Source organism: Triplophysa rosa, linkage group LG3 (assembly GCF_024868665.1).
Source record: "Triplophysa rosa linkage group LG3, Trosa_1v2, whole genome shotgun sequence".
NCBI lineage: Eukaryota > Metazoa > Chordata > Actinopteri > Cypriniformes > Nemacheilidae > Triplophysa > Triplophysa rosa.
Genome location: NC_079892.1, coordinates 12,320,963 through 12,347,260, shown reverse-complemented (window position 1 = coordinate 12,347,260; position 26,298 = coordinate 12,320,963). Strand labels below are relative to the sequence as shown.

Sequence of the window (26,298 nt, the reverse complement as noted above, 5' to 3'; positions counted from 1 at the left end):
TCATAACCTGACTGCTCCAAACACATACACACAAAATTGTCATGGGTGTACTACTGTTTCTTTGAGAGGAAAATCACACAGACACACACATGACAGCAGTGAGACGGAGATGTTGGCAGGGGGTCACTAACATTTCCCCCGAGAGTCATAAAATCTGATTAGAGGTAAAACCATCGGTCCAGCCCCCCCGCCTCACCAGCTGTCTCTCCACACATGGGCGTCTGTCAACTGTGAAATGAAGTTTGAGCGAACAGGACGGAGGAAAGGCCACTGGATAGAAGGGGACGGTCAGAGAGATGGTGAAGAGAAAACACCAGACAGACCAAACACATTTGACTTTTCCCACCCGTGTGTATGAGCGGCAGACACGGGACGCTGGCACGGGGACACCCATCTCACCCCCTCAGAGAGAAGCACTTTCAGTCAAACCACCTCAATTAACCTTCATCTCTCGTCGTAATGACGGGGTCTCAGGGTCACGCTTTCTACTGTACGCTAAATTGGATCCACAGGAGGGACGGATTCAAGGAAATCACTGTAAATGAGTGATGGACAGGATCTTTTTCAGCACGTTTGTGTCAAACATTCTGTTCAGGACATAGACTGATGGGTATGTGTTAGTTTGATCTTCGTATTTATGGTGCAACATTTCATTTATTAAAGTCTTAAGCTGTGTCTGAATTCGCCCCCTATCTCCTATATAGTGCACTATATCGGGTCTGCCATTTTGAAGTGTTGTCCGAATTAAACAACTCATTCCTTACATTTGTTCACTACTTTTTACCCACAATGCATTCTGATTTTGAGTGTATATCCAGGCACACTCGCTCACTCATATTTCCCATGATAAAACGTGAATCAACCGTCTGATTAGAATCAGCTGGATGAGAGTGACCGTTAATGCCATGAATGTACGTTTATACACGTATGTTTGTTCTTTTTGAGAATAAACAGATTAAATGAATGCCATATATAGCAGTGTTTTATTTAAAATATATTAAGTAATTTTATTAAACGTAATAAATGTAGTAGTACATAAACTTGGCAAACATTTATTTTGTTCTCTTTATTAAAAACTAATACAATAAAAGTGAAAAAATAATGTAAAAATGAACTTTACCATTTTACAAAACAATCCATAAAGCCACACAGGTATAGTATAAGCGTTATGACGAATGTCCACGACAGTACTGTCAGACGCAGGATATATTACGCCAGTGTCCAAAATTGCTCACTCATTTTCATTCACTTCATCCCCATAGAGTGGACTATTTAGCACTATTTCGCTATATAGGGAATAGTAAATGAGTGAACAAGTGAGCGAATTTAGACGCAGCTTTAAAGTCCCCGTGAACCGGAAGTTGCGATCGTTTTTACTTCCGTATCTTGACGCATTTCCGAGTGAAATGGAAATTCGAATGAGAAAAATAGTGGGCGTGGCTTTCATCTTTCTCTGCGATTTGATTGGATGTATAAAAACAGCCATTGCATTTTTAAATGGAACTGGCAGCAGACTGACAGTTGAAGGGGAGGAGTTAACGGATGCTCCGCCCAAGCCGTCGAAAATACGTCATTTAAGACGGATAGTCACTACAGGACGGAAGTGCATTTTCAGATTTTAACTGAAGATTATGAGGGCACACGAATTTTAAAAAGAGAATGACCCACATTGATAAACTATTTACAATAAACGCTGCAATATTTCATGGAAAAATAGGCATTGTCATTTTTAATTTCCCTGGGACTTTAAAGTCTGTTAAAAAATCAGGAAAAGGGGTGTGCAGCAGAGCCAGTATTTGTAGTATCTGTATCTATATCTTTATTTGTAACAATCTCAAAATTATTTGTATCTGTATCTGTATTCGGATGTAGCCGGAAGTGGGCGGGGTTTACATCGTAAGTTCGTCAAATTCATGAAAAAGCCATTTTAAATGCAATTCTATTCGATTCAAAGTTTTCATTTAACAATTTTGCCTTGTATAGTTAAAGAAATTATTTGTTATTATATAATTCTATATTTACTTTACTAAGCCAGGCCCAGTTTCTTATCACCTCACAAAAAGCAAAAAAAAAAGACTGTTGAGAACCAAAGCTTATTTCATTTTACACCTCATTACAAGCACAAGACCAGCTGCTGGTTTTATAAGTGATTAGAAAAAGAAGTTTGATAAAGTCATCCACCCCTGGCAGAAACTGACCTTCCCCGTGGCGTCTTAATTGCTGATTTCTTGTAGATTATAATACACATCATGCTGCCTGATCAGTGTGTCTCACTGGAGCTTGCAAATCTTTATCAATGTCTAATTGGTCTTAATTAGGCTTTAATCTCACTTAAGTAACTGCAAATCCTGTAAAGTGATAATGAGATAACGGGGAGAAATGATGGGGGCATTGTGTGTGTTAGTGAACAGTGTTGGGTGTAATGGATCGCTAAAAAACATTTCTTCATCTTTACGTTATTTTATTACAGTTACATATTATGTACCTGCATGACATACTTTGACCAATTTTCCATAAAAACATGGAATTTAAAATATAATTTTTGGCTAAGTTTGTGATCAAATTAGTTAGACTGAATATGGGTCTAGGCTAAAACAAGGCTGAATTTGGGCTGTCAGTGAAAATCTAATAGATGTCTAACCATAACCTAAGAACAGACCAGTCAATAATTAGACAGCTAATAAACAACATGTAATAGAAAATAAAACAATGGCTAAATAATTATTTTTATTCATCAAAACAACTTAAAGCTTGTATTAAGAAAAATAACATTTACCAACTTATTTTAACAAACAAACAACCAACAGTGAACTTTAAGGAAAATATGAATAATATGAATGATGGTTTAATTTCTACATCCCCTCCCATTTCTCCCTAGTGCTTGCTGGGAAGTTGGTCATCATGTCATCTGCCAAATAAGAAAATAAAAAATGCATGAGAAAAGCATTTTTTATTTTTTTACTTTAATAACACTAATTTAACTAGAGTCATTCTCTTTTGCTTGGAGGCACACTAGGGCTGTGCAACATATTACCTTTTTAAGCGTTTTTATTATATTTTAAATCTTATTATAGGCTATTGTCTTTATAGACTGCCATTAATTGCATCATGTTTTATGCAAAGCACGTTAGATTGTCTTGTTGTTAAAACAAATTCTGAATGGGTTGCAATTGTCTGATTCTGATAATTAGAGTTTAAGAGCACGCGGAAACACTTGCATGTAACATGTTCTTTTTTAAGCTAACCACAACATGGCTCTACACTGTTAGCCGCTAAAATGTTAGGGTTCCAACACATGATAACAAATATTGTAAATAAATAATGAACACATATCAAAACGAAAACACAGTTACTTACAAGACAACAGCAGGAATATCCTATCATGCTTGCTGTTTATTCGATGCTGTCCACTCCCTCCAACAGGAATGCTCTCTCTCAATTCAAAAGACGAGTTATCATTGCGAGAAGTCTCAGTAGGGCTAACAAACTATTTTAACACATTTTGGCTACACTCATCGCTGGTCTGAATCAGGGATAAAGCCAAGCCGTTGAAATTACACTATTTTTAAAGGGGCAATGAATTAAGACCTCAATTTTAACCCGAGCTTTTGTTATATAAGAGGGATTTGTATTCAAGTGAACATCCTGTAAGTGTCAGAACTGAAAACGCCCTTGTTACTGAAATTACAACTGTTATTGACACCACGCTCAGCAAACACCAGGTCCTGGAATGCACCTATCTATGACATCATTGATAGGTTGAACACCGCCTCCACAGAAAAATATCAACGACATCCCCGCCCACTGGTTCACGCATGACAGTACTGAAGTAACACAAGTTGCGCGGAACCAGATAGAGCAAGCAAGCAATAAACATGCCGTTAAAGATCGCAAAATATTGTGCAGTGCCTGGTTGTGGAAGAACACAGTCGCTGCATAACCTTCCTTCGGATTCCGACATTAGTAATGCGTGATTGAAGTTTATTTTTAAAGAGGTTCCAGCTCACGTGGGTAAAACATTACTGCGGATTCCTTTGTGAACAAGGCAGAGGTTGACGATGGATTTGTGGAGAGACTAAAATTAAAAAGCAGTGCTGTGCCATTAATATTGGATCTGATAGGAATGGCGCAGCAATCTTATGTGAGTAAAACATATTTGTACTATGCGTAACTATTGCTTTGTTAGAGATCGCTTGATATGCCCTGTGCCCTATTCGCACAGGATTAGTATTACCTGGGGACCTCTAGTCATTTGTAATACTTGCAGAGGATGTCTGTGATCTTAATCCCATGCGAATCAGCCATGTCTGTAATTTGTAAAGTAAAAATTCCCCCACAAATGACCTACCATATTTTGACGAACACCGGGGTGCTATGATAATATTAGTCCCATGCGAATCTCTGTGATTTGGCGGGCTCATATATCATTTTTCAATGTTTTATCCACCGTTTGCAAATAATGGAGGCTGTTTTGAAGTGTTTTGGTATTATTTCGGGTGCTGGGTCACATCCATAAGTTACCGGGAGTCTCCCGTTTGTTTATTTATCATGGAAACTCTCGTAACATTTGAGATTCGCGATCGCGGTGATCTTATGTCCGGTTCGCGATCACGGGGCTCAAATGCTTACAGGTAAGGTCATATATCATTAAACACCATACAACTATAGGCTATACAAACTATACGCAAAGCCTTGCCATCACATCCGGGAAATAAGTTCGTAAATTTGAGTAAGATCGCAGGCTTCATTTATCCTGTGCGAATGCGCCACATAAAATACAGACGTGGGGAGGTCAATTCTAAATCACACGAGGTCCCCAGATAATACTAATCCCGTGCGAATAGGGTGAATGTGTAACCTAACATTATGTCTCTAACCAAATTCACAGAAGGCTCCAACTAAGTTTACTACGCAAACTGCTATCTAATCATAGCAGTGGGCGTTTACTTCTAAGTCTTCATGGCGGAACGCCCATTCAAACCGATTGTTCATCAAACCGGCCTCAAAGCCCAGGTAGAAAATAGCCTATTACAGTTGATTGATTTTGATGTTTTTTAATGTAAAAACCACGTGAACGTAATAAGTAGACTTCATACAACCATATAAAACAATAAACAAGCCCAGTTCATCACACCTTTAAGTAAAGATAATGTTCCATGAAGATATTTTATAAATTTCCAATAACGTAAATATATCAAAACTTTATTTTTGTGTGTGGATGCTGCAAAATCACCTAAAAAATGGCTGGAAACACTCCTACAAACGTCACTCGCTGCTGCCCGCTCTTTGGGAATTACCATAGACTGTGTAAAACATAGACGTAGTGTCCGTGATGTCACCCGTAGGTTTCCGAGGAGCTGTTTTGAAGCTTAAAGGACTCATCGGATGAGCACTTTCAACAAGTTGGTATGATTTATTAGGGTCTTCATGAAATGTCTGGAACATATTTTGCTTAAAAACACTTAATGGCTGTGTAAACAGAACCCTTTTTGCCTCATCAAAAACAGCTATGCTCACAGCAACCCATTTTGGTGCATGTCTCTTTAACTGATAATGAGTTGCAGCGCACCCCACCCCCCTTCTGTCCAGCGTGTCTACACAACACATGTGTAGTACTGCCATGGCAATGGTTTAGCTAAATTATGATTCCTGAACCTGAAAAAATCCGTCACAGCAAACAGCGCATCCTAATGCGCTCACGTTGCGCGTGTATGCTTGCCTAAAATCCACGGAATGCGCACCTGCAGATCTCAGCGGAAGGTGGATTTTAGCACTTGTCGTTGACAAGTTATAATGTTACACACACAACGTGAGAGCATAACTAGTATGCTGTGACAGATTTTTCTTGAGATGTTCAAAACGAAAACCAACCGGAGTGTTCATTAACTTATATACAGCTAAACTCCAAGTGCCCATTTGCCAAATAACATATAAATATAGAGTAAGTTTACCACTGGCTTTGAATGTTCTATTTAGCCTGTGACTGACTTAGCTCCCTTCGCTGTCATATGCTAACGTTATCCTCATATATACGGTACATGTACGTTATTTCAGACTGTTGATAAATATTACTTACATCGGCAGCTTTGTCTCGTTCAGTCGGTCTCGATCCCTCTTGAGGAACAACTTTGAAGCTAATCCTGCTTGTACTGTCCCAGGTTAATAAAGCACTCTGGCTTGAAGTGATTCACGCAAACAAGCAGGTTTTTACTTATGGTTTCTGAGGGATTTCCACTAAAAATGAAATAAATCCACTCCTGACCCGATTATAGCACTTAAACACAGAAAAAATTGGGTTTCATCCGATGACTCCTTTAAAGTGGGCGGAGCCGGCCGTCGACATCTTAGCAGCACGTCACTCCCGGATAATCAAAAATGAGGTGGGACATGGTTGGAGCTGAGGCGCCTAGTTGCTGAGACCACCTGTCACTCAAGTGGCCACGCACTGAATTTGCTGAATGTTAATTCTTAAAGAGTACATAACTAGAGATTTTTAAGGTCCTACTTTGGTTTATGGAGTGTCCAACAACAAGTTTATCTACATAGAAGGTGTAAAAACACTATTATTTCGTCAGTTATTCTTAGGGTGTACTCTCACTAGGCAATCTGAACTGTGCCCGAGCACGTTTGACCCCCAAAGCCCGGTTCATTTGACTAGTGTGATCGCTCCGTATCGCGCCCGGGCATGGTTCGTTTAGTGGTCCCTGGCTCGCTTGGAAGAGGTGGGCCAGAGCATGGTGCGGTTGGGCTCGGGCGTGGTATAGTGTGAGTGCAAAAAACTTTAAATGGTGTATACACATTGCGTTACATCTAAAACAAACAATAATATTCGTTTTAGCCGTGCAATATGACTCCTTTAAAATGGGGCTCAATGAGATTCTGCTCTGTTTTGGAGCCAGTCTCTAGCGGCCAGTCAATGAATTGCAGTTTAAGTCACTTCCGTGTTGGCTTCACGAGAGAGATCGGATTCAGCTTTCAGGTTCATCTACTCTCCACAATTTCATTACAGCACCTCTTATGGACAACTTTAAAGGCGATTTTCTCAATATTTAGATTTTTTTTGCACCCTCAGATTCCAGATATTCAGCAAATATTGTCTTATCCTAACAAACCATACATCAATGGAAAGGTCCAGGGTCACAAAGTTATATAAAATTGAAAATGTTGTTAGTAATTTTGAAGTAACCTGAAAGAAAAAGTTTGCTTTAGACTTCAGAGAAATGAGGAAAGTTTTAGCACAAAATAAGAGCCTCTGGGAGATTGTGTGGCTTGAAACATGACAAATGTCATACTTGCAGGGTCTGTGTAGTCCAACATTTAGAAATACACCAACAAAAGGTGTGATCGGATTATTTTTTGCTTCAATGAAGCCCATATGAGCGCACATTGCCCTCGGCTAAAGTCTCACAAAACGTTGTGCAATAACCCTGCCGAACCTGGAGACATAAACGATCCTTCCGTGATGGATTGAAAGAAAACTAAAGAAAATAAATGAATTCTTTTCTCTTGAGCGAAATGCAATGGTATATGCTGAAAAATGACAGGTAAACTTAAAACCAGAATACAAAACTTACATTTGCTGTTATGTGACAGGACAAAGGGGGCTAAACACCAATTCCCTTTCTGTCGGTCTCTCGACGTTGTGTCGAGCCGACAGATGGGGTTCGCTCTTGAGAACCTATCAACTTCTGACTAGTTTAGAAAAGGCGAATGAAATTTGCATGCCGGACTCCGCCCCCGGATATCCGGGTATAAAAGGGAGACGGCGTGCTGCATTCATTCACCTTTTGCACCATGGGGTGCATGCATACGTGTCTTTTGCATTCGCGTTGCATGCATTCGCATTTATAATACGTCCGTCTAAGCGGCCAACGCCTCCGTTACGGCCCCATACGTTAGCGGAAAATGCGTCCGTTATGACCCCATACGTTAGCGGCCACCGCCTCTGTTCCAGCCCCATACGTTAGAGGCCCACCGGGGGTACACCAGATGGCCAGTCCGCCCCTGGTCCCATATACGGGTAAGTAATCAGGCAGAAGGCGGTAGTGCAGTTTCAATAGAAAGAACATTCCTTTATTATTCAACAATAATAAATGAAAAGACAAAAGTATAAACATCTTAGACAAATGTACAAGCCCTCGATGCAACTACCCACAAAAAAAGAAACAAAACAAAACAAAACAGCCCCTGGATGGCCACAGAGAACCTATATAGTGAAGACCAAGTAACATACAGGCAAACGTGCTCACACTGCAATCAAGCTCACACCAAGCCACACTGCAAAAAAGAAGAAAGATAAGTCACCAAACCCGGTCATCCACCAGTATAAGGCAACCCTGCAGCCACCAATGGGACAAAAGAAATCTATAACAAAAAGAACACAATACTGTTAAATCATGGGTAGCGCAATTCGAATAAATCAGTCAACACCCTGAAATAATTACGGCTTGTTCAATTATTTCCTTCGGTGATGTGGCCCAGTACACAATTGAAATACAAACAAAACCCAACCAATCAAGCATAACAATTAAGTATAAAATAAACGGTAATCATGCATCCCTGTAAGTGAAAGCACAGTTCATTAATAAAAAGACTTGTTTACAATATCAAAGAAAAACATCACATATACCATTAAAAGATAAAACACATTCGCAATAACCATTAAAATTATTATTTTTTAAAAACTTAGTTTTATAAACCCTTATGTTTTAAGTAGTAAAAGCAATAATACCTCTACCATCCGCTATTCTGATTTGTGATGCTCAGGCAGCCATCTCACCATAATACTAAAACAAACAAAATAATATAGATATGACATATTAAATACACATGTACACACATCCATCAAATAATAAAACTACTACCTTCTAAACAAAACATCATATGTTCAGCACACCACCATGCTCTGTCTCCGTATTTAACGTGTCTGCACATAGACGTTCCTTAACTCCTGGTTACTGCCACTATGCATTACATAAGCCAGCTGCAACTTCCATTCAATGAACAAATGGAGGACATACAAAAAGAAACAAAAAGGGCAGCCCATTATTAAACCCATAACTACACATTACATGGCTTTACATTTGTAGTTTCTTAAGCATATCCCATCACATACTGTTATAACTGAAGTTAATAAGTGTGCCAATCTAAAACCCTTTGAAGAGAAACTGAAAAAAGATGAAATAAGCTTTATCCACCACTAGATAGAGCAATTTCATTGCAACACGTTTGAGTGTTGTCTGTCTCGCTCTCTCAAATCGCCTGATGTAGGTTTTACTAGTGTTTTTAAGTTTTTATCGTATGTGGTTGATTTGGTATTTTTTATATAGACTGGTTACTTTTTTTCTTTTAGCTATAGGCCTAGCTGATGCCTTATAATTTTAGTAAATAAATAAATGTTCCATGGACCCATTTTTTTTTTTTTGCCATTTTCATGTTGTACAGAATTGTTACAGCCTAAAATACATGATAATTTGCCTTATATGTGTATAGTTTATGTTTATAAAAAAACATGCCAGTTAACCATGACACTGCATATTCACCACATTCCGGTGACAGGAATGATGGTTACAATGTGTTTACTGAAGAGAGAGAATCAGCAGAGAGAGAGAGAGATTCATGGTAGAACACAGACAAATTGCTGAACACAATGAGAACTAAAAGCATTTTTTTTTATTTTAAAAGGGATTTTTTTACTTCTTATTTTTTATATTTTATTTTTTAAGTAAATGTCTGTGAACAAGTATGTGTATAAGTTATAATCCTGACGAAAAAGCAATCGTAAGGGGTAAGTTGTCACATTGGAACCTGCTATTAATCAGCACTGGCTTTAGTTAACTATTACAAACACTAAAACGATTGATATCTAGGCTACTAATTTAAACATCTGAGATATGTATACCACCTTTTCCGAACCTGACATTTAAATCTTATATTTACAGAGCCCTTGTGAGTATGACAACCAGCCGTTTCCCTATTTAACACATTTATAATGATTATTTTTCATGTAGATTTTATTTAAACGTTATGTTGAAACCTTCTCACGTGCAGCACATCCGCTTCTTCTATGACGTTGCCCTGTGGACGTGACTTGCCCCATATAGGCCACGGGCGGCGAAGCCACGCCCATCTCATTCATATGCAAATCAAGGCTGTTGCGTGAGCGCTTTAAAAGCCGACCAGCCCCTTCCTCACAACACTGCTGCACAACGTCAAAGCGGATACATTCCTCAATTCACTTTTATATAATCTACAGGTGAGAGAAAACCGGACACTTTTAAACAATCTATATAAGAATATAATCGATAATGGAAATAATTGTGTTAACGTGCAGTACATGCGGTGTTTAGCGATGTCATTTTAGAAAACTGTTTTGTGATTAAACTGTAACGGACATTTAATAACGTCCGTAGACTAATTTGCATATTAATGCATTGGATGATGCTCGTAACAGCTGACCTGAGGCATTTATAAAGACAGGCATTCGCCATTAAAGTCTGAGGCTGTTGTGTAATCTACAATGCTATTGTACAAATAAACTTAACATTTACCAGTTCGTGTACTCAAAGATGACCTGTTGCTGCCTGTGTCATAATAAAATAGATGATCAAGTGTCGATGCTAAAGCATGCGTTGGTCCTGTACAGCGGTTACACGTGTTTTGTAATAGTAAAGCTGGTTATTAAAGCAAACGAATCAGTTTGATGCTGGTGCTCTGAATCAGGTTTGTGAGGCATATAGCGGTCTACGTGCTTGGGGGAATGTTTGGTATGGACTGATGCTGCGTTCTTCGTGCGCGTCTTGCTTCCTTAAATGCAAAGGATTCTGGTACTTGGGGTTTGGATGCTTACATTTCGAGGAGTACGTGCAGTAAAAACTAGCCTACCTGTCTGCTAAAGATGAGTCGGTGTTTCATTCACCGATATTACACACTCATTACGTAAACTCGCGTTGATGAGTAGCCTATATAAGACGTTAGGGATGTTCTTCAAAGTGCGTGTGTTTTTATTGCGCGTCAGATCAGTGAGACGCGTAAAATCATGCGTTAGGGGCTCTTAAGGTGGTTTGCTTGTTCACAGCGGGAATTTCCCAGCATTAGTTGTCCAGTTACCTTAAATTGATGTACGTGCCTCTGTGCACACAACACTGCAGAGGCTGAGGATGGATGATGTAAATAGCAGCATATTTAACCTTTCCAATGACTGCACTTGACAAGAGGATAAAATATCCAGAGGTGGGTAGAGTAGCCAAAATCTTTAGTCAAGTAAAAGTACAAGTAACTAGAGAAATGGTTACTCAAGTAAAGTCACTATTTTAAAAATTACTTGAGTAAAAGTAAAAAAGTATGCAATGAAAAAACTACTCAAGTAGCTAGTTACTTAGTTACTTTGTATCTGATTATATAGGACTACTACATAAAATTAATATTAACGTCAATATTTTAATAATACATTTTAATCAATATTTTTAATTATCATAAGTAGATATCTTTGCAATATACTAGAGAGACTAAAGAATAGACAAACACAGAAGAGACAAGCATTTCTGTCAATTTCATCTAGTCCTGGTGTCAGTGTAGTTTACACAATTTATTTAGAATAATAGACCATGTCAAACTAAAGCATGAACTAAACTCAGAGCATTTCCTAAGATGATCTAGAACATCTGCAGCGCTCTCTTAAATGAAATACACATTTTTGAACAAAGCTCATGATTTCTCGTGTTGTGTCACGTGTGTGTTGTGAAACGCTCTTACTTGTAAACAAACAGTAAACAGTGAACCACACGCCCATCAACAAGTTTTCTTCCTTCTGTTCTTCAAATGTATATTTCTGCAGGCCCACGTCTCTGACAGGTAACGCGTATGTTGCGGTGTCTGACGAACAGGTCGCGCGGGTGCGCGCATGTGGCGCGCATTTATCATTGCTTGCAAACAATATGACACATTTGCAGTTTTGATTGTATAGATACAGATTAATATCCACTTCATTCAATGCTCTTTGTGTTCTGCGTGTTCTTAAATTTTGCGCTACGAGGAGTGAGTAATCCTGCTTCAGATGATTCAGATCGTGCTGCGAACTGAACAAATCATTTGAACTGATTCATTAGCCTATTCATATGGTTTTGCCCATTGTTCAATTAATGCTTTCAAAAGAATCGACTCAAAAGAATCGATCACTCGGGAATGCCCGTAAAAAGAGACGACAACATTGAAATAAACAACGCATTTTAAAAAGCATATTTTAAAATGAAGGAACGAAGGAACGTCACGCAATGTAAGCTATGTAACGAAGTAAAAGTACAGATTTTCTATTAGAAATTTTCTCAAGTAAGAGTAAAAGTACACACTTTTAATTTTACTTAAAAAGTACATATTCTCCAAAATGTTACTCAAGTAAATGTAACGAAGTAAATGTAGCGCGTTACTACCCACCTCTGAAAATAACTGGAATGCCTCAGTAGACCCAACAGCATATATTCATTCCCTTGATCTGTTTGAAGTGTCAATGTGTGCGAAATGTCACAAATGTTTATTTAAAATGTATATTGTGTAACATCATCCACAGTCACGTTACCCGTAATGCATTGCTTGGTGCAAAAGTAATTTTGTGGTGTGCATTGCTCGTAAAAGCAAACTCATGATTTGTATTTAATTTGGCAGAAGATGGCCTCTACTAAGGAGAAACTGATCGTTCATGTGAGTAAGGAGCAGTCTGCTGGCCCCACCAATAAGGTGACAGTGGTGGGGGTGGGAATGGTTGGAATGGCCGCCGCCATCAGCATCCTACTCAAGGTCAGTGATCACATGATGGAAGACAACAGTTATCTTGTTTGTTTGTTTTGAAATGGCATCGCTTATGCATTGCATTTGTTAAAATAAACGATTGTTTTAAAAATTAAAGTATAAAATAAAAGCTGCAATCCAAAACCTTTTGGTTGAAAATGAACAAAAATCCGTTTTTGAGCAAGTACTGTACATAAAAAAGAAATCAGCGTTGACAACATTCTGCTTGCCACATTTCGTAAAGGGAAGCTTGTAATAATGATTTCTAATTTTCTAATTTGATATATAAACTGAGCTGTTGGGTACGATTTGGTGGAAAATGTCATTTTGACCTCATTTGACCCTAACCCCCACTAAAGATGTTTTATAGTAACCTGCAATTTTATGTTTCAAACAGAGATGGCGATAGAGAGGCAAATGTTACAGATTTAAAGCTTTAAGTAAACTTAATAATAAGTCAATTTAATTTTATTTAAATTTTCTTTTATAAAGAAAAATTACAGTTTAGGACATAGCCTAACTGATGGAACACATATTTGGTAGATTGTGACATTTCTTTATCACATTTACCGTCATCTCCACACGCTTATAACAATATGCACGCTCCACATGCTTATAACAAAACGAGCACAATTATACAATTAAGAACAAATTCACTAATTTCACTTCTATTAACGCTTAAATTACGAAAACATAGGCCCGGTTTCATAGACCAGGCTTAGCCTAAACCAGGACTATGCCTTCGTTAATTTAGGCTATTTAAGTCGCTTTTATTAAAATGCCTTAGAAGAAACCATTACTGATGTGCATCTTGAGGCCAAACAATGGCGCTGACATATTTTAAGATATGTCAAGACAAGTTATTTTCAGTTTAGATAGCTCAAAATTCATTTTAGTCTGTGACTAGTCTTAAACCTAGTCTGTGAAACCGGGGCTGCATGTTTCATAAGTTAAACAAAGTTTAAAAAGCAGTTTCGAAGCAAATTATTTAAATGGTTCACTGTTTATTCATTACTATTCATTATATTATTTGTTTCATTTTTCAAATATTTAGGAGAAAACTAATATTGATCACCATTAAGAGCAGGTATCTGAAACCAATTCAATTATTTACTCAAAACAAGAAAATAATTACAACAAACAAGCGCAATGCAGGTAAAAGAATCAAATGCTAAAAAGATAATCTATCACAGATTTGAATGGCCAAACATAAAGAATCGCAATTTCATTTTTTCATGACCCAGATAGCGAAATAACATTATATCAAGAGGTCCATGTCAGACGTCTAACAGAAAATCAAACACCATGTTGAGTAAACTCCATCCGTTCCCAAAGACTTCATACTGATACCATATAATCTGAGAACCATCACAAACGTGCTAGTTTTGTTTCTTCTGAGTTATCAACGGGCGTTGAACTTTTGTGACTTGAACTAGATAACTTTAAAAGGTTTCTTGACCTTTGAACGAAGTGCGATCCTGAACGAGACCGTAGCCGTTGAACCTTTGCCAACATAAAACACAATCCACATGCTGGAGACTAAGCACACTCAAGGGTTCAGCTTCACGCTTCAGCTCTCCAAACAAGAAAAATAGTTGCTCAAAAGTCTTGATTTATAAGTAACGACAACGTCCTTATATCGTGACGTCCTTATTAAGAAATCCCAGAGGAACCTGTTTGAGTTTAGTAAATATAACTTAATATTAATTCCTATTATGAAAGTTTGCCATGAAGATTTATATCATTTGGTCATTAGGGGCGCGGTTTCCCGGACAGGGTTTAAGCCTTGTCCCAGACTAACTGAAATGTTAGAGGCATTAAATGAAAACAATTTACACTGGCATATCTTAAAATATATCAGTGCGATTGTTTTGTCTCAAGATGCACACTAGTAATGTTTTTGTAAAGTATGTTTTTTTTTTAAACAACTTAAAAATCCAGTCAGTAATATCTAGTGGCAAGGTTGCGAATTGCAACCAACGGCTCACCCCACCCCTCCCGTTCGAAACACTACGACGGCTGACAGAACATGGCGAATTGCATACAACGGGACCCGCTGTGTATGTAGATGGAAATAGCTTATTCTAAGGTAATAAAAACATGACGCTTTATTCTGTAAGCTCTTTATACACCTCTGAAGACATAGTTATGTATATTATATTGCATTTCTATCAATAGATCATCCCAAAAATTACACACTGGACCTTTAAATATCCTTATTTAACCAAGGCCTACTCCTGGTTTAAAATAATCTTTGTTCGGGAAACCGCCCCTAGGAGGTTCAGGTTGATGGTTGATGTGTTATCAGTGAGAGTTGTGTTGATCACGTTTGGTGCATGTGTTTGTGCAGGATCTGACGGATGAACTGGCGCTGGTGGACGTGATGGAAGATAAGCTTAAAGGAGAGGCTATGGACCTGCAGCATGGAAGTCTCTTTCTCAAGACTCACAAGATAGTGGCTGATAAAGGTGAGATTATGAGGCCATAAATGATGATCAAAACCGGAGACAGAATTTAGGTTGTTGTTAACAGAACGGCACACAAGATCACATACTGCCGTCGTGACCTAGATTCACATTATTACATTGTTATTTGTGTTAAAAGAAGACACATTCAGGAATTTCATAACTGAAACCTTGGCACTGCTTGTGAAACGCTCCAAATTGTGAGATTTGTTGCAAATGATCCGTTGATAAATGTTAGTTTCGTCCCCATGTGACTTTCCAGACTACAGCGTGACCGCAAACTCCAAAGTCGTGGTGGTGACCGCTGGAGCTCGCCAGCAGGAGGGCGAGAGCCGTCTGAACCTCGTCCAGAGGAACGTCAACATCTTCAAGTTCATCATCCCCAACATCATCAAGTACAGCCCCAACTGCATCCTTCTGGTGGTCTCGAACCCCGGTAAACTAAACTGACGCGTACCAAAGTTTTGTTTGACATCATGACACGCTCAACGAATCCTGTGTTTCTTTAGTTGATATCTTGACCTACGTGGCCTGGAAGCTGAGCGGTTTGCCCAGGAACCGCGTCATCGGCAGCGGCACAAACTTGGACTCAGCCAGGTTCCGTTACCTGATGGGGGAGAAGCTGGGAATTCATCCGTCCAGCTGCCATGGCTGGGTGATCGGAGAACACGGAGACTCCAGCGGTGAGGCCTGAAGTCTGAATTTGCATTTGTTGTCTATTTGGATTTTTCCGTTCGTTTTAGATGCCTTTGGGCTTCAAGTTAGACGTTAACCAAATGTTTTGTTTGCTCTTCCTCATGTAGTTCCTGTATGGAGCGGTGTGAACGTGGCCGGCGTATCTCTCCAGGGTCTTAGCCCTGACATTGGAACAGAGAAAGACAAGGAGGACTGGAAGAACGTCCACAAGCAGGTGGTTGACAGGTGAATAATCCATATAACCAACTCAACATCCATTGAAGTCACATTTGGATTTATGCTGGGACCATTTCAAATCAGTTTACTTTACAGTCAGCCATCTTAGTATTGAGACCATTAAGTCAAATAGTAAAATGGTTTAAAGAAGAAACCCTTCAGTGCTCTTCAGTTGTATATGATTTGTAATACACAACGAGTCCTCGCGTGTGTGTGTTTAGACTGGGTTTGAGATTGATTATACGTGTTTAACATTACTCTGGTTTGTGTGGCAGTGCTTACGAGGTTATTAAACTGAAGGGATACACATCCTGGGCTATTGGTATGTCTGTAGCTGACCTGTGTGAAAGCATGTTGAAGAACTTGAAGAAGTGTCATCCAGTTTCTACGCTGGTCAAGGTGAGACGTTTACGTTTGGTTGATGTCCTATGTAAACGAAATCCTGCAACGCATACATTTTGTAATATGGAGAAAGTATAGGAGTCATTCTATTATTGCGAGTACATTTGGCATGTGAAGAAATGTCAAGATGTGTAAGGTTTTCTTAAACACAAGCATGACTTGTAACACCCTTAATACTTATTTATTGTCTGATACCGATATGGCCGATAATTTATTGTGCTTCCCTAAAAATAATTTAAGGTGACTAAAAATTATGCTTAGGTGTAAGGCGTGCTATAACATAGATATGTCATATAAAAAAAGTTTATTGAGCCCCTTTTTCGACTCTTGTCCATGTTTAACAGGGAATGCACGGTGTAAATGATGAGGTCTTCCTCAGCGTGCCTTGCATCCTGGGTAACAGCGGCCTTACAGATGTCGTCCACATGACCCTGAAACCAGATGAGGAAAAACAGCTGGTGAAGAGCGCCGAGACCCTGTGGGGCGTTCAGAAGGAGCTGACCCTGTGAACCGCAGTCTCTTCCAAAATGTAGCTAGCGTCAGATTTCCTGACCTCAGAAACCGTACCGCCTGTAACTTCCACCACAAATCTCCAAACCACTGTCAGGCCTTTAGATTGTAAGGTGTTGCAATGGTAAAGAAGTAATTTACTCTTGTTGTCAATATAAAGATTATATAAGAGTCTATGTGCATACTGTTGTATATTCTAAGAAAAAGAAGCACTTGAGCAAGACTCTATGTGCAATTTCAGTCTCTTATTTTGTATTTTATTTGCTGTTCTGAGCTCGACTAGCATTCCGTACCCCTTACGTCCTGCATCAGTTTTCCTCCAAGACCAAGTAAAACCAAAGCCTTACAAAATATCGGTTTCATTGAGAGTTTACATGTACAGCAAAACGCTGAGACCTAAGAAAAACTGCTTATTTTTAAGTCGGTCAACGTGCAAAATACGTTTATGTACCACTTTGAATTATGGGGTTTTACATTTGTGCATGTCTTTCAATGTAAACGGACAAGAAAAATTAGATTTAAATCATGAAACATGAGCCAAATTATCTTTGTGTGTAAATCATTTTGTACGTAAATGCAAATGTGACAACGTCTGCAAAAACGATTTTGAATGATTGCATTAACGAAGAATTATTTTACACAAACGTTTCTCACAAATTCATTCTACTTGTTTTACGGATGACATCTATCTAATCAATTTCCATAAATATATTAACATGCAAATTGAAATTTTAGTTATCAAAAATCTTATCTCATAAAATCAAAAATTGTATATGTAATCTTACAAAAAAAAACTAAGCAGACGGAACAATCATCAACGAAAACTAAGCAGAACTCAGTCAACTTTGACATGGTTTTGGTTTAAATGGTTTGACAATCCCAACTACTTGTGTACACTATGTATCAGCTGGAAATAATTTACTGTTGTCAGTGTTGTATTTTGATTTCTGTTGATCTTGAAACAAGAAAAACAAACCCTCAGCTGAGTGGTAATATACAGCAACAGTTATAGCTGTTACTTGGAAGTGTGTGATTGTAGAATTAAGATACAGCCCATAACGGAATAAACAAACTACAAAACCAGCGTTTTGTTTTATTTTATAATCAATAGAAATAACATCAACATCTGATGACCGATGGCATTGAAACTAGCTTCGTGGACTGTGTCGAATGAAACAGACCAAAGGTTTCTAGTTGTTATTGAGATTAGCTAGGTAAATAACATCCAAAACAGGTCAGTGAAAGGTCTCTTTCAACAATGCCGTGCTGTTTACGTATTAACAATCATGTAAAGATCTTGTTTATTGATCAGCGTGACATAAAACCTACAGACTGAAACAAATAAGAACAATTGAAGATTTAGGTTCCAAAATGAGATAACTAAAAATCTTTTTTTTTTTTTTTTAGTTATTGTAGCTTAAATCAAAACAAACCAACTGCAGTTTGACTGATGTAATATGGAATGCACAATAAAAAAACCTGATTTCTGAAAAATCTTAAAAACCGAGTTCTCTCATTTTGGAACCAAACTCTCCAAATATTGGCATATTACGGTGCAATGTCTTTTTACTCAGGTCTTAAAAATCAAACATCCCAAAAGTACACTAAAATGTTAAACTGAAATGCAAAAAACAAGACTGTTTCAGGGACTTCTATCATTTTTTTGCATCACTTTGGATAGAATGTATAATCTAAAGGTGAAGCGTGCAGGGCGATAGTTTGTAGCGTTTCGATTTTCAAAGTGAAAATGAACCGTCACAAACTTTGTATACAGCTAAATGATTTACAGTTCAAACATTATAATGAATTTGGAACAGAAAATAGTTCCCGGATGAGAAAACATAAATATTAATTATTATTATAATCTTAAAGAACTGAAATGGAGAACCACAAGTAATAGTTAATATCAGTTATGAAAGCTGAAAAATCTGATCCACGAGAAAGACATTTTCTCATATATTCTGTGATTCCTTCACATTTTGAAATGTTCAATTAATGACATAAGACTTGTTACGCTGGACTGTTAATAACAGCCGTATCTAAAGCCAAAGACTCAAACATCTGCCTGGAGAATCTCAAATAATAGAAACCTGATGTGTACAGTGGAATATTAAGAGAAATCTTTTAGGAAATTGGGAAAAACGCTCTTGTACAAGGAGAAATCGGGGATGATAGTCACCCATACGACATCAACTTTCCTTTAATGCTCGGGTCGAATTCGTAACTTCTAGCTCTTGTGTACCTAAATGACATTTTTACAAATGCTGATTTTCCAATCCAGTAAATAAAATCAGGCAGACAGCATCTCGCAGCAGTAAAAACAACATGAATTATTGAACTCCCGCTGAAACGGCACACAAAAGAGGAGCGTGGCTCGTGTGACGGGAGCTGGGTCAGTAAAGGTCACTGAGTCCGGCGGTCTTGCGTGCTTTCTGCATGAGCGCTCGCAGCTGGAACTGTTTTCGGGACAGCAGTCGCACATGCTGAGGATGAACGAGAGGAAAAGCGTCATCAAACATAACATTAGAAGGAGAAGCCTGATACATTCCAAATCAAATACGAATCAATGGCTCAAAGTTGAGATTTTTTCATGTTGGTATTAAAAAGTACGTAAAATATTACGATTAAAGATGAAGTGTGAGAGTTCTAGATGTGTGAAGGATGAACAAACCTTGAGGAAGACCTCCAGGTCGATGACTCCTCTCCGCAGGGCTTCTCCCAAGTAAAAGATGGTGTCTTCAATGGCGTTCTCCTCGGCATACAGGTTCAGAATCTGTTTGTACAGTGGAGCCGTCGGTATGATGACATCATCGATGTCGTTGTTTTCTGATTGGTTCTCCATTTTTTCCAGAGCTTCACTGAGTTCCTCGTCCTTCTTCTTGAGGAGCTCGATGTTTCGGTCCACCTCAGCCTGAGGGTGCACATATCCAAAATATCCAAAAATCTTTAAAAAGCTTGCAAAATGATTGGTTATTTATGACAACATGACATCTGTTCAGGGCAAACATTTGTTATGTTTATGGACATTGTTAGTGGACAAATCGCCCATAGTTGTTCTTACCACTTCCTGGTCCAGACGGGACACCATGTCCTCCAGCTTCTGGTGTCCTTTCTTCAGGTCTTCCTCTGTTCTCTTCAGAGCGTCCAGTTCGGCCTGTGCTCTGTCCATCTCCTCCTTCATTCTCCAGCGCAGTTTATCGCTCACGGCTGAGATGAGTGAAGCTCTGATGGTGTCCTCACCGATGGTACCATCACGACTTTGGCCTGGAGAAAGGCGACAGACACACTGCTACTACATGCTGCTTTCGATAAGGGTGAAAGACATTTTTGTATTAAGAGATGCACTAAATTTCTCCACCGAGAGCTGATTATTCAGAGTGATATCTGCTGATGCTGTTTCGGAGGACTAAATTAATATTTCTTAACTTTCTGAATATGACTATTAATATTGAACATCAAACTGGTGATGTTTCTTAATATTTTCTAAATACAGAGCACCAATTCATTGCATTTATCTGTCCTCTTTTGATTGACAGGATATATCGGCCCTGACTATCATCCGATAGCGTAAAAAAACTGCTTTTATCGACCGATTTTTGGCCGATATATCGGTGCATCTCTAATAGTAATGTCAAATCTGAAATATTGATATGCCCTGATAGTATTACCTGGGGACCTCTAGTCATTTGTAATAATTGTAATCGGCACCTCTGTGATTTGGCGTGCTCATATATCATTTTTCAAGGTTTTATCCACCGTTTGCGAATAATGGAGGCTGTTTTGAAGTGTTTTGATATTATTTCTGGTCCTGAGTCATATCCATATCTGCCAACCCTGTCTATTGTTCATTTATCATGAAAACTATAACATTTGAGACCCGCGATCGCGGTGATCTTTTGTCTAGTTCGCGGATCTTAAATGCTGACATGTACGGTCATGTGTCACTAAACACCATACAACTATAGGCTATACAAACTATATGGAAAGCCTTGCCATCACATCTGGGAAAGAAGTCCGTAAATTTGAGTAAAATCAAGTTACGTAAAGTTACGTGTCTAACCAAATTCACAGAAGGCTCCAACTAAGTCAACTACGCAAGCTGCTATCCAATCACAGCAGTGGGCGTTTACTTCCAAGTCTTCTATGCAGCCCTCCCTTAAAAACCGTGCGTTTCTCCAGCCGGCCTCAAAACCCGGGTAGAAAATAGCCTATTACTTATTGATTTTGATGTTTTCGAATGTAAAAACCACGTGAACGTCATAAGTAGACATCAGACAATAGTATAAAACAATAAAAACGGCCAGTTCACTGTACCTTTAAGGATGCACTGATCATCATCATTTTGTCCTTTTTTTTTAGCTGATACAATACCAATTTCACCAAACAATTATTGGGCGATTCTAATACCGATATTTCTCTCAGACAGCAGACATTTTTCACAATACTTTTACTTAGTGTGCGCGTCGGCTCACTTGTGTGTTGAGTGATCACTGACATTTACAATGTTTTGTTTCCAAGGCACCTTTGACAAACTACATTTTGTACAGATTTTGTTTCATGGCATGTGTTCAAGCATTTTATGCAGAGAAAATGGTTGGATTGTGCGACAGACAATATAAAACTCAGTGCCTTTATTTAGTTACTTTATAAAGTACTGTTTGTTACATCTGCCTTTTTCATGCTATAACCGATATGTGATGGTTTTAAATCTATCAAAAATTGAAGTATTGGCAACCGATACATCGGTAGATCTATATACACTTAAGTCCCACAGTGTTGATTATATTTTCCCTTAAAAACTCACATACTTTTCAGTGGCTCAGTGGTTAGAGCATGGGGCTAGCAACGCAAAGGTCATGGGTTTGATCCCAGGGGATTGCACATACTCAAGATACAAATGTATAGTATCATGCAATGTAAGTCGCTTTGGATAAAAGTGTCTGCCAAATGCGTAAATGTAAATGTATTGATTTATTTAGTATACGCAGATATATGAATAAGCAAATAATACGAGTTTTACAAGTTAGACCATATGTCCCTGTAACTTCATCCAAACAGTTGATTTTTCATCTGAAGCATGATTTGACATGAAGCTACAGTCATGAGAAGGTCTGCGAGTAGACAGTACGTGTTCTTATAACTCAGCAATGCGGAGAGACTGTGATTATAGGCTCAGCACTCTTAACTGAATGTCATGGTTCAAAGCAGCCTGACACTGAAAGCCTCCTGTGGACTGATATCCTCTCACTCCTGCACATCTAAATATAAGCCCTCCAGGCTCCGTTAAAGCGGATCAAGCAGGCCCTTTGACCTTTACAGACACAGAGTCCAGTTACGGGTCCAACCTTTCAGGAGCGCTCCAGAGAGGTCACTGTACACCAGGCATGAGGCCAGGCAGAAGACCAGAGGTCAAGGTCAACACAGCATTGAATGAAGTGAATATGAAGGAAGAAGGGACTGACTAAACACTGTCGATCCAGATTCCGACGAAAGCTGCCAATTCAGTTTAGCATAAATTTTAAACGAATGCTGCCCATTTACATTCATTCAGACTGACACTTAATGAATCTAAAAGGTAATGTCACTTCAGATGAACTTCAAAATGGTATCTGAGGACGACAAACTCAAAAACGAAAAAGGAATCAATATTCACGCTTATTACAGAATCGATGTGATTTGTGAGTTTTAACTGTTGGACTATAAAACTGAGCTCCAGGCACATGTGATAACTCACCCACGGTAGTAACAGGAGTCTGGGATGTGTAGTGTGCTGGACCTCCTGCGGCAGGATAAGCGTTCCCTCCTGGATAACCCGGGTAACCCTGATAACCACTGGAGCAGAAATCATCACAAAAACAATCAATCAGGCTTTCTTATCACAACACTACCTTTTCATGCATTTTGAGTGTTATAAATTCTGTAAAAGTAAAATAGATTTTGCATTTTTGTTGCGTTTCTTTGGAGCGTGTTATTTTATTAGATGTGTTTTTTACCATGGGTTTGGATTGGGCCCGTAGGGAGTCGCTGCTGGCATTCCTGGCATATATGACTCTGAGAAGAAGAACACAAACACTCAGACATGCCCTGCTGCTGCTGGGTGACATCTGCTGTTTGATACAGGTACTGACTGTACTTCCCTTTCAAATCATGAAAAGTTTATTCTAGTGCTGTGCGACATTAAAGAAAAATGCGATGTGCGATACGATTTTTTTTTTTTTCTGCATCAACCTTCATTTTATAGACCACTTCGCAAGATGTAAACACTGGTCCAGAAGCACTTCCGGTTTCAATTTTTTTTTCTAAACTTCACATATACAGTATATAATAGAAACTTTAAGAGATCCGTTTAACATTTTGATTCGGTTAAAAATGTTCTGTTAGTTGCATTTTGTTTAACCATTGTGTAGTGTTAAAGTGTCAGCGTTGTTTACGTCATCCAAAGTGGTCTATACGTAACTTTTTGAATTATTGCAAAATATTGTGATATTTTGATCATTTATATAAAAATATTGCACAGCCCTAGTTTATTTCATATATAAACAATCAGAGCTACATTAAGCAAAATACATGTAAACATTTTCACTGTCCGTTAGGGCTGTCACAATATCAACTTTCAGAGGTCAAGATTAGTGAGAATTTGTGACTGTCAAAATGAATTTCGATATATTAGTACTGATACATTTAAGAATATATTGTCTCTGTCCTTCCTAAACCTCGGATGACCAAATTTACTGTTTACTGGAAATGGAAAAAAAAACACTGTTCTTTTAAAATGATTTAATACTGTTTTGTCAAAGTTGACAGGCACTTTTAAATACTTTTTGGGGGGTGGTTTCCCGTACAGGGTTTAAGACTAGTCCTAGACTAAAATAAATGTTAGGGCTGTTTAAACTGAAAACAGCTTGCACTGACGTTCTAAAATACTTTGGTGCCATTGTTTTGTCACAGAATGCACAGAAGTAATGTTTTTTTGTAAGGTATGTTTGTAAAAACTACTTAAACGTCCTAATTTAACTAAGGCCTAGTCCTGGATTTATCTAATCACTGTATAGGAAACCTCTCCTTTATTGGTTAGATATTCGCAAAACCCAGTGCCTAATAAATTTATTTATTTATTTATTCATTTATTTATTAGATATTATTTATTATAATGATCTTGCTTGGTCTATAAACACCATGCACTGTGCTGTGTTTTACCTTTCTGTGTTTTTCTTATTTGATCCTGTAAAGCTGCTTTGGAACAATGCACATTGTGAAAAGCGCTATATAAATAAAACTGAATTGAATTGAATCAATAATAATGATTTAGGGCAAAAAATAAAAATCACTAAAAATGGAGATACAAGGTCTCCGAAGGACAGCAGTGACATCTTCTAATAACTAAATAAAAATGTTTATTTAATATTAGACTGTCAGTTAAAAATAAAGAACAAGAAAGGTACTTTAACAACAAAAAAGGAAAATAAAAATAGCACCTGATGTATTCCAGGTATCTAACAACAGTATCAGAATAAAAGTAAAATAAAAATAAAAGTTTTTTTCTGCCTGGTTATATTTACTTCAGACAAAGCAAGAGTGTTTTTAAAAATACCTCACACATAATACCCCAAATATTTGTTTTAAAACTCTATTTGTATTTGGGTAGGTAATTCTGATATTCCAGGTGTCTATATGTTTTGTCTTATTTGTAACCACTGACATTTTGGGTATAAGTATCAGTGCATACATACAAATACCTGCCCCACCATTCATAAAAGTTTCTCTTGACCCTACAAACGTTTTGATTTAAAGGTGTAAGCTTAAGTGTTTGAAATTAGTTCTCTAAACTAAAATGCAAATGTACTTTATATATATAGGCAGGGCTGCTCGATTCTGACAAAATTATAATCATGATTATTTTGCCCAATGTTGAGATCACAATTATTTAACATGATTACTCCTTGACTTTGTCAATAAATGGATAAATTATGATAAATAAATAAATGTAACGCAGGATTTAACTTAACAACACATAAACAAAAATACAAATAAACGTAAAAAATAGATAGTAATAATTATTTTACCTTGATTATTTGTTTCATAATTGTTAAAGATGCCAAAACAGAAATTCACTTAAGATTAATTGCACAGCCCTAACTTGACTGAAGTCAATAAGAGTCACTAAAAGTATTAAAAGTCAATAAGAAGCCAGAATAGATGTGAACTCCTTCAATACTGTTTAAAAAGCACCTCAGGGTGACACCCCAAGAATCAATTATGTCATGATTCTCAAAGTTCCATTTGTGTTATTACTATTATTCTAAAATGTGGGAAAAATATAAATAAGTAGGAAAGTGACCCTAAACTTTTGAACGGTAGTGTGCGTTACCGCCGTTACAAACACAAGGCTGGAGGAGACTGAGATCTGTGCTTACGGTTTGGAGGTCCAGTGGCCTGGAAGGCTTGATACGGAGGTTGTGTAGTGGGTCTGGCGAACACAGGTGGTTCCTCACCGAACACCACAATCATCACCTGGATGAGGCCGTACAGATCTGACTGAGGCTGATCAGGGACAACAAAAGATCCGTTTTAATTCTCTAACAATCACATATTCAGAACTAAACTTAATTCATGTGTAAGAAAATGAAACGTAATGATGCTTAGGTTCGGAGTTATTGAGGTCGTACGTGTTTCCACTCGTGCAGATAGGGCAGGTAGATCTTGCCGTTGGCGTCAATGTGTTTGCCAGTCTTGATCATCATGGCGCTGGTGGGCTTCACAAAACAAATAGGGGGATTGTAGGGATACGTGTCCAACAGCCAGAGGCAGATGGGAATATTGTACACATTCCCTGTTGAAAAAACAAAAATGTGTCTGTTAAACTAGAAAGAATGTGCAGCAAACATACTGCTGTTGTGGAAATGTGTCACTCACCTCTATAACTAACTGGTACAGTCCCAGTAAGACTCATGAGGTCTCTGGATGAGCCGTCATTAAAAACTGAAAAAAGTATTGAAGTATTTAAAAAGTATTAAAAAAATGTTATTTACAGAAATGTGAAATTGCAGCTCTTACCATAAGCATCCATGACAGGTTTGAGGTCTTTGTACTGAGAGATGACATTTGTAATATCACGGACTGTGAGATCTCTATATTTGTATTGCTGTAATATATAAACAACAGAATATAAATAAACACAATCCTGACAAATTAATAAAATATCAGCCAAAACCAAATAAAGGAACCA

At 38.0% G+C, this 26,298-nt stretch overlaps 2 protein-coding genes and 1 long non-coding RNA gene across 5 annotated transcripts; 1 reads left to right on the top strand and 2 right to left on the bottom strand.

Moving 5' to 3' along the window:
• Nucleotides 1-8,066: 8,066 nt before the first annotated feature.
• On the bottom strand, nt 8,067-10,026 carry LOC130551614 (uncharacterized). Its single transcript, XR_008962637.1, has 3 exons — nt 8,865-10,026; nt 8,732-8,786; nt 8,067-8,277 (listed from the first exon to the last, which is right to left on the bottom strand). It is a non-coding gene; the product is annotated as an uncharacterized LOC130551614 (long non-coding RNA).
• A 115-nt stretch (nt 10,027-10,141) lies between these two features.
• On the top strand, nt 10,142-18,152 carry ldha (lactate dehydrogenase A4). 3 transcript variants are annotated; one of them, XM_057329347.1, is made up of 8 exons: nt 10,142-10,255; nt 12,661-12,792; nt 15,134-15,251; nt 15,511-15,684; nt 15,758-15,931; nt 16,052-16,169; nt 16,436-16,559; nt 16,907-18,152. In XM_057329347.1, the coding sequence occupies exons 2-8, from the start codon at nt 12,664-12,666 to the stop codon at nt 17,069-17,071; spliced, it is 1,002 nt and encodes a 333-aa protein (XP_057185330.1). In that variant the 5' UTR covers nt 10,142-10,255; nt 12,661-12,663; the 3' UTR covers nt 17,072-18,152. The 3 variants fall into 3 exon arrangements, with proteins under 3 accessions (XP_057185330.1, XP_057185331.1, XP_057185332.1); XM_057329348.1 differs by having other exon boundaries at nt 10,157-10,255; nt 12,658-12,792; XM_057329349.1 differs by having other exon boundaries at nt 10,202-10,255; nt 12,664-12,792.
• On the bottom strand, nt 18,137-26,220 carry LOC130552300 (tumor susceptibility gene 101 protein-like; the record flags this gene model as incomplete). The annotated part of the gene is made up of 9 exons (XM_057330520.1): nt 18,137-19,555; nt 19,744-19,983; nt 20,134-20,336; nt 22,807-22,904; nt 23,066-23,123; nt 25,487-25,613; nt 25,739-25,902; nt 25,986-26,051; nt 26,127-26,220. Coding segments are annotated over 9 exons (1,140 nt in total), but the record flags the coding sequence as incomplete, so codon positions are not given.
• Nucleotides 26,221-26,298: the final 78 nt, after the last annotated feature.

Coding starts and splice junctions, on each gene's coding strand:
- ldha (XM_057329347.1), top strand. CDS start 12,664: ATGGCCTCTACTAAGGAGAAACTGATCGTTCATGTGAGTAAGGAGCAG. Junction 15,932..16,051: donor AGAACACGGAGACTCCAGCG/GTGAGGCCTGAA, acceptor TTCCTCATGTAG/TTCCTGTATGGAGCGGTGTG. Junction 16,170..16,435: donor CACAAGCAGGTGGTTGACAG/GTGAATAATCCA, acceptor TTTGTGTGGCAG/TGCTTACGAGGTTATTAAAC.